We start from the raw sequence: 8,241 nt of genomic DNA, 5'->3' as shown, positions 1-8,241 counted from the left end.
TTTTCGAATGTATCTGATCAGCAAACCAGGGGCCATTTACTTTTTATTTTCAAATTTACTGAAAATGAGAACATATTTTTTAATTTCATTTAATATGATTAACTGCTACGCATATATTTGACCAGCACACTGAACTTGTTTTAGCATGTTTCACAAACACAAGGATAAGTCTTCTCGACCCTCCTTTCTTCCATTTTTCTGTATTTGGTCCACCTTGGAAAACGTTTGGACATCCTAGGGACAGACGGATGGATTGACAGACAGCTTGCCTTTGTTCTTCCACTTGCAGCGCTTCTTGGAATGGGAAAATAAAAGCGACGGAGGTTAACCGGAGAGCAGACTCCCAAATTTAGCCGCTATGTTCTTGTGAGGGCCAGACTCTCCCCGACGACAAGCCCAGTTCTGACCGTGCCCTGTAATTGAGGAGAAAATAAGGACAGAAATTATATGTTTATTTTTGACAACAATTTTAATCTTCTGTGCTCGCCTTCACGAAAAAATGAGACGCCCACAAGAAGGAGATGAGAATCTGTCTTTCTGACTCAAAGTGGAGAGTTTTTTTTCCTTTTTTTTTGTCAGTTTGCTTGACCAACGAATGAAATGAGGCAAACAAACATAGCTTCTCAGCTGGGAAAATAACAATATGCTTGTATGTATGTCCTCACTTCAAACACATTAAATGAACAACAAGAACTTTAATGGAAAATAAAAAAAACATCCAGAATGCGACTTCGTTTTGAGAGCATACTTTAATGGATGGTGACGAAATATACCAAGTATGCTTTGTTCTCTTCCCAAACACATTTAAGGCTGAATACCAACTGTGTCAAGCTGAAGGCCGTATCTTTTTTTTTTTTTTTTTTTTTTTGCTCAGCAAAGCAAATAAAGTCGATCCACTTCATTGTTCTTGTTAATGGATTCACTCTTTTCATTCTGGTAAAGAAAAGCAAAAAATAGCCATTTTTCTTTCACGTTTTACAGACATTTTTTTCTTCACCAAATCCCTTCTCAACATTTGGTTGTCCTGAGAATTTTCCTTTGATCTGAGATTTCAAATTAAATTTCTTGCTAAAAATATATAAGAATGACGTGTATAAATACAAGAACATCATGGAGTGCTACATGTTTATAATTCTCAGATAATGGCCCATTCGGGGAAACCATGACTCCAATGTGGCCTGTAATAAATAGGAGTTTGACACCTCATTTTGACCATCACTGAAAAATATATATATTATATATAACAACGTTTATATATATATATATATATATATATATATATATATATATATATATATATATATATATATATATATAAAAATATATATATATATATATATATATATTATATATATATATATACACACACTAAAAAGTTATTTATTTTCTGTATCTTTTTACATGCTTTTTTAAAAATGGTTTTTATATTTAATTGTGTACTGTCAATGTTCCATATTGTTCCAGATGGCCATGGGTTAAGTTGTAGATATCCTGTGATAATTCTATGTATTTTAATGGTCCCAAACATGCTCCCAAGAAAGAAAATCACTCAGTAGCATCACTTAGAAAGAAAATGAAAAAAATAGCTGTTGACACAAAATTGGGAGAATGTGTCGAATGTAACACAATGCATGTTTAAGTTTCAAGGAGTCACACTTGACATTGAACACGAAATAAGCCATTTGGATTTAATTTTCATTTTGGGCAAATCCACGGATTTCCAAAAAAAAATAAAAATAAAAAAATCACCCAAATGAGCACCAATCAGAAGCAAGACCTACATTACATGGTGACACTACATTACCAAGCTTTTTCAATTCCATCTTGTGTGGATGGAGTTTGACGTTTGAGTTTGAAGTTTGATGATCTTTTCGAGCATTCACCGTGAAAAAACAAGGAGTGGGCGCCCATCGACTTTCAGTCTCACCAGTGTTTACATTCTCAAAGGATTAGTTGAACAACATTCCTACAAAATCACAATGTCCAATTGCTGGTCACCTTTTATATGACAGGCCTGCAGGCTACTCATGTGGTCCTTGGAGGCTACCTGCTGCTCGGGGGCAACACCCATTGGTGACCCCTGCTCTAAGAGTATGCACAAAATATTCCAAGAAGTCATGCCTGATATTTAGGTTTGAAGCAGTCATTTACAATACAATACAATACAATACAATACAATACAATACAATACAATACATGCTGAGTTATATAGCGCATTTATGCCAAAGTCCTGGGCTCATACTACGAGACAGATAAATGAGTGTAAAGACATTTTTTGGTCTTGTTTTTTTGTATTTTCATGATTCACCATGGGGCAGGAAGGCCCATTGATCACTGTTTGATGCCTGAATGTATATTTCCTAACTGTTCCATTTGTGAAACAAGTCCAAGCAACAACAGTCTGATAAGCTGCACACAGGCTGCCTGGGGACTTGAGCAAACTATTCTTTATCAACAATGCCAGAGAGAAATTTCCATGAGCTGCAGATTCAGCTTTACAACTGTTCATTAGTCATTTGTTCCCTTTTTTCATCAGTCATCCCCCCCCCCCACCTTATAAATGGGGTTTATGTGATGTGATCATCTCCTTATTTTAACGACTTGATCTTATTTTTCCTTGCCTGTCTTTGCCGCTCAGTCGACGCTCATATCAAAGCATTGGAAATAGAGAAAACGCTTGAAACAAGAATGATAAAATCTGGAGACTCGAAGTCACTAGCTCAGGCCGTGGAGTGTTTTTGTATATCAACTATTGTCAAACACTATATAAATATAGACACACACACACACATATAACTGCGTGTGTGTATGAGCCTTGGTGATCTTTTGTGATTTTTCCACTCCACTATTTTTCTGCTCCCCTGCAGTGAAATGTCTCCAAACAACAGTCATTCATCTTATTGGGGAAAATTGTGCTAGATAATACAAGGTAAAGGACCCTTCCGACTATCTACTGAAATGGATGTCCACGTGGTGATTGATGAGCAGCTCATTCATGCGTCTGTGTTTGGGAAGGCGGGATTGTGCACTCGCATCCTCCAATCCACGTCCATTACCCTTCATCCTCTACCCCGAGCTCTGCCTCTTGCATGAGAGCCCCAAGCCTGTAATTAGGGGGGCGGGGCTCCCAGAGACTCAAAACACTTCCACGCGTTGCTGCCTAACTTCTTCCAAACTGTCCCGGGACCCTGAGCTGCGCTTCTCCCGCTGCCCCACCAGCTTGCTCTCGGATTTTGTTTCTCAGGGATGGCCGCATCTATTCTGGAGGTAGGAAATCTCATTGTAAGTATGGAGCGCCTTTTTGTCCCTTTTCAATTTGATGTCAATGTTGCTGACAGTTTAAAGGAAGTGAAGTGCTTCCATGTTCCTTTTATTATTACTCTCAGCTACAGTCGAAAGCGATTTATTGAAATGGGAATTACGTAATAGCATGATACATCAGAGAGAATTCTGACTATACTTTCGAGGAGTACACAAAATAGTGGGGAAAGTCTGGTTTTGCAGCAGAAAAATAGAATCACTATATCAAACAACCCAATATATTTTCGGTATGTGCAAACTGTTTTCAACATCAGGCAATGATTTGGGGCTGAATGAGCAGTTGTCTGTGGTGCCTGTATATGAATAATAAACATGACATAAATATATGCTGAAGCTGCTGCGCATGAATAAATACTACATGATCAGAAGTGAATATGAACAGCTACAAAAATAGACATCAGCGTTGTACATTGGAGGGAAAAAAACTATACATCTATCAATAGACTGTCTATAAGAACTTGAGAATGAAATAAACACCAGCAATGTAACACTACTCATGGAGAAGTGAATGTGAACAACAGCAAGAATAGTCAACAGCGTTGTACCTAGCTAAAAACTATAAATGTATCCCCAACCAACGTCTATTCGTTTAGATAAAATGTGGCGACTACACAGCAAGCATGTTAAACTTTATTCAGAGAAGTCAATATGAACAGCAACAAAAGTAGTCAGCAGTGTCGCATGTAGCAAAATAAATAAATAAATAAATAAATACAAGTCGTCTCTTTAAATAAGTCTATAAGAAATTGAGAGTGACATTAACACCAACAGATACTGGTGTTAATGACTTGCGGAAATGTGAATGTGGACAGCAACCAGAATAGTCAGCAGCACCGTGTGTAACAAAAACTATATATACAGTATGTATCAATAAATACCTGGTCTTTATATCAGAAGTTGAGAGTGAAATTAACACCAGCAGTATTACACAATACTATACACAATTTGGAGAGCTGAATGCATAAAGCAGCAAGACTAGTCAGCAGCATCAGCGGCATTGTATACGGCAGGGCTGATCTTATTCTTTATTTAAACGGTTAGCTCGAATATGCTAGTAAGTCAAAACCACACGTTCCATTTTATTGCAAAACAAGCACAAAGTTTTAAGCCAAAATTACAACAACAACAAATGAAGCAAAAAATAAATAAATAAACTAAAGGTGCAGCGTGTGACCTCCACAAGCACAAACATGTGCCGCCTGCCATAGCCTTGAGCACTTTGCAAGCACAGGAAGAGCCAGCGGTGGCGTCAGGACATGCGTTTTCTATTAGAGTTGACAGTGACAGAAGCTGCACGAGTCAGACACACAGTCTCATGCTGTTCCTCCTCCCCAGGAAGACGCACGCTATGGCTCCAGTCCTCTGGCTATGTTAACTGCTACCTGTAACAAGTTTGGCAGCACCAGCCCAGTGAGGGACTCAGCAACACCCGGTAAGAACGGCGGCACGACACCGCTAAAGAAGCCCTACAACATGACCTCCGACCTTCAGACGGTCAAGAACGGACGCACCGCCGACGGCAGCGGCCTGGCGGACTCCTACAGCGGCTCCTTCACCACAGCCGGAGGCGGCGGACTGCTCACCCCGACCGGAAGCCCCCCTCCTACGACAGGAGGGTACGCGACCGATTACAATCCTTTCTCACACTCGTTCCAAACGTCCGTCTCCCAGGACCCGTCCCTGTTAGTGTCCAAAACCCACACTCCGGCCGACTGCCTGACCAGCGTCTACACCTCGTTAGACATGACGCACTCTTACGGCTCGTGGTACAAAGCCGGCATCCATCCTGGTATAACGGCCGCCCCGGCTAACGCCACGTCCTCTTGGTGGGACGTCCATCCCAACTCCAGCTGGCTGTCCTCGACCCAGCCTCAGTCCGACGGAGGTCTCCAGGCCTCTCTGCAGCATGTGGCGCCGCAGGCTTCCCTTAGTCCACAGCTGCCTAGTTACAGCACCGATTTTACCACCTTGAACCCGGCTCCCTACCCTTCTGTGGGACTGGGCTCATCCTCGCACCTCCTCCAGCCGTCCCAGCACATGCTGCCCCAGGACATGTACAAGCCCAAGCCAGTGCAAAGTGCAGGGCTAATGGAGAGTCCGATGGGCATAAAGCCAGCAAGGGGCTCAGGGGGCTACGGCACAGGTTCGACTCCCACAAGGTCCTCCTGCGACTGCCCCAACTGCCAGGAGCTGGAGCGACTGGGGGCCTCAGCCGCATCCCTCAGGAAGAAGCCGGTGCACAGCTGCCACATCCCCGGCTGCGGGAAGGTGTACGGCAAGGCATCACACCTCAAGGCCCACCTGCGGTGGCACACCGGCGAGAGGCCCTTCGTGTGCAACTGGCTGTTCTGCGGCAAACGCTTCACCCGCTCAGACGAACTGGAGCGCCACGTGCGCACCCACACGCGGGAGAAGAAATTCACATGCTTGCTGTGTAACAAGCGCTTCACACGTAGCGACCACCTCTCCAAGCACCAGAAGACTCATGCCGACTCAGCGCTGCAGGGGAAAACCGCGGGCTCCGAGGGTGACGTGGACCACCGGAGCGAGGAGACAGCCGAGATCAACGCTGGCACCGGTGAACCAATAGTCAATGGAGACGAGAAGACAGGGGTGCCTACCGGCGTGGAGAACAGCAGTGGGCTTTTGGAGATCTGAATCCTTGACTTCATCCAGCTCTTTTCTTTTCTTTTACATTCCAAAGACATCAATGCAATAAATCACTGCGCACTGGCAGGCCGTGCATTTGGTACCTGGGCCTTCAGTGGGGACTCACCCAACTTAATCTGCCTCTTAACACCACCGCTATCATGTAGCAGTTATGGAACCGATCAACACTCTCAAGAAATGCAATATACCAGGTCACACTGCACCATGTACATCATTTGGAAGAGTTCCGAATCAATATTTCTCTACTAATATGACAAAAACATATAAAACACATCATCCTCACCAGGGGTGCTGATTATTACGTTCTGATATAATACATTAAGATTGTCATCGACGTGATTTCATTCTCAAGGGTTTGCTCCTACCAAACATTCAAAGAACAGAAAATGCTAATGCTCATTGTGGGTCAGTGTGCTGGCCTTGCGAGGATGACTTTGATATCTGATAAAGAAACAGACTCACCGCCCTTATAGTGAGGTGAGTTACATCGGCGAGCACTACGGATTCTAAATGGCCTGAGCAGATTAGGTTGATATGGTGACACATCAACGTTGAAATCTGATTGGATTAAAAAGAAATAAATAAATACAAAAACATTTACCGGAACATCCATATGCTTGTACTGGAAGTACTGCAGAATATATGTTGTAAATGTAGGTCAAGGCTTCTGATAGCGTATCGGCCTTGACTGCCTAACAATCACCAATCATATTATTTCCTGTTGTCTGGACCGTAACCAAGCATCTCCATATAAATACAAGCAAGCCTGATGAGCAAACAGTTGGATCAACCCACAGACAACCAAAAAGCACGCACACAACAAAAGAACAATGAAGGCTCGCACATACGTCCACGTTTCTGAAGCCAGCATCAATTTTTTTTTTTTGCCTTTCAAATGAACGCAACCACTGGGGAAATTGAATCTGCAAAGGCAGAGGGAAAAGCAGCTCTGAAGCCACAAGACGAATCGTTTCAGAGCGAGACATTTTGGTTAAGACGGCGGCGGCCTTTTGACGGAGCCTTCCGCAGAGATCTGATTCGCAGCTGTACTTTGATACTTCAGTCATTGCTTTTCTTGAAACAATCAACGCGCAGCAGGACTTGACGCTCCTCATTACCAAAACCCGTGTTGTCAGGTCAAAGGGCTTTTGTCGTGCTTCTTAGCGTGTGTAAGTTAAATTCCTATATACATGAAAAATCTAATTTATGTCTTAAATTATAAACATTGCCGGTTGTCTTGCACCTTGTGGGGAAATATAACACCGGTGAGGATCGCAAGATGAATTGAAGCCAGCTCAATATAAAATAAAATGCCTTAATTTAAGACTATTTATTAGCTATAACTAGGAAGTTGAAGATTTATTTAAAGATCTTGACAATGACTATTTCTATGTATGTATTCTTTGTATTGTGAAGTCTTCCACACAAATGATGAACTAAGGGCTACATGCTATATATTTACAACAATATATAGATGTTTTAAGTGTCTGTATTATATTTTCTGTTTTGAGGTTTGTTTTTTTTGAGAGGGGGGGGTTGAAACTGTAACCTTCCTAATGAAGCCTCGTGCTTCAGTCAGAAGAAAAGTGAGCCCTGCTTGCTTTTTTGTGGGACGTGGAATAAAAAAAATATTGTATATAGTGAAGGGCATGTATGTTATACATGTAAGAGTCCTGGTGTGTGACAATTTTGGTGCTTTAAAAAAAAAAGTAAAGATATTTGAAAACATTTTTCTTGCATCCTTACAAACGATGTTACTTCCTGTCTTGTTTCCACTTCACCTGCTTTCATTGTCCTTTGTAGAACAAAGCACACAGGTGAGATTTGAGCAACACACAATGGCCTACACTGTGGTGAACAACAATTGCACCTCTCAGAAGATTAAGAGCCGTAATTGTCAGACAGTATAAAAGAAAAACAGAAGGTAGGGAGGATTAGGAACGAGGGCAAGTGGTTGCATTGTTTGGGTGCTCAAACAAAAGTGGCAATTACTGTAGACCAAGATGCGGGATGACAGACCTAATGTGGAAATGCGAGTGAAGCCAGGATAATGTGTTACGATCTGTCAAATAAATAAATACATCAATAAAAATCTATCATTTGGCCCCACAAAGCTACTGTAGCTGCGCCAGTCTTAAAGTCATCACAGGTCCACTTTCCCGTTCGGATAGTAAAAAAGCTTGAGGTGGGTGGAGCCGGGCGTTTTCATAGCGATAACCCCAGGAGTGATTGAATGAGATCTGCATATCC

At 42.2% G+C, this 8,241-nt stretch overlaps 1 protein-coding gene across 4 annotated transcripts; it reads left to right on the top strand.

Annotated features, from left to right (window-relative positions):
* The first annotated feature begins 3,134 nt into the window (after window positions 1-3,134).
* sp7 (Sp7 transcription factor) lies at window positions 3,135-6,264 on the top strand. 4 transcript variants are annotated; one of them, XM_052075848.1, is made up of 2 exons: window positions 3,135-3,282; window positions 4,657-6,264. In XM_052075848.1, exons 1-2 carry the CDS (start codon window positions 3,247-3,249, stop codon window positions 5,977-5,979), a joined length of 1,359 nt encoding a protein of 452 aa, XP_051931808.1. In that variant the 5' UTR covers window positions 3,135-3,246; the 3' UTR covers window positions 5,980-6,264. The 4 variants fall into 4 exon arrangements, with proteins under 4 accessions (XP_051931808.1, XP_051931810.1, XP_051931811.1 ...); XM_052075850.1 differs by having other exon boundaries at window positions 3,154-3,267; XM_052075851.1 differs by having other exon boundaries at window positions 3,155-3,282; window positions 4,661-6,264.
* The last annotated feature ends 1,977 nt before the right edge of the window (window positions 6,265-8,241 follow it).

The sequence above is a fragment of the Hippocampus zosterae genome, chromosome 9 (genome assembly GCF_025434085.1).
Source record: "Hippocampus zosterae strain Florida chromosome 9, ASM2543408v3, whole genome shotgun sequence".
In the NCBI taxonomy this organism is placed as follows: Eukaryota; Metazoa; Chordata; class Actinopteri; order Syngnathiformes; family Syngnathidae; genus Hippocampus; species Hippocampus zosterae.
The sequence above is the reverse complement of the archived record's forward strand: the minus strand, read 5'-3'. Positions and strand labels throughout refer to the sequence as shown.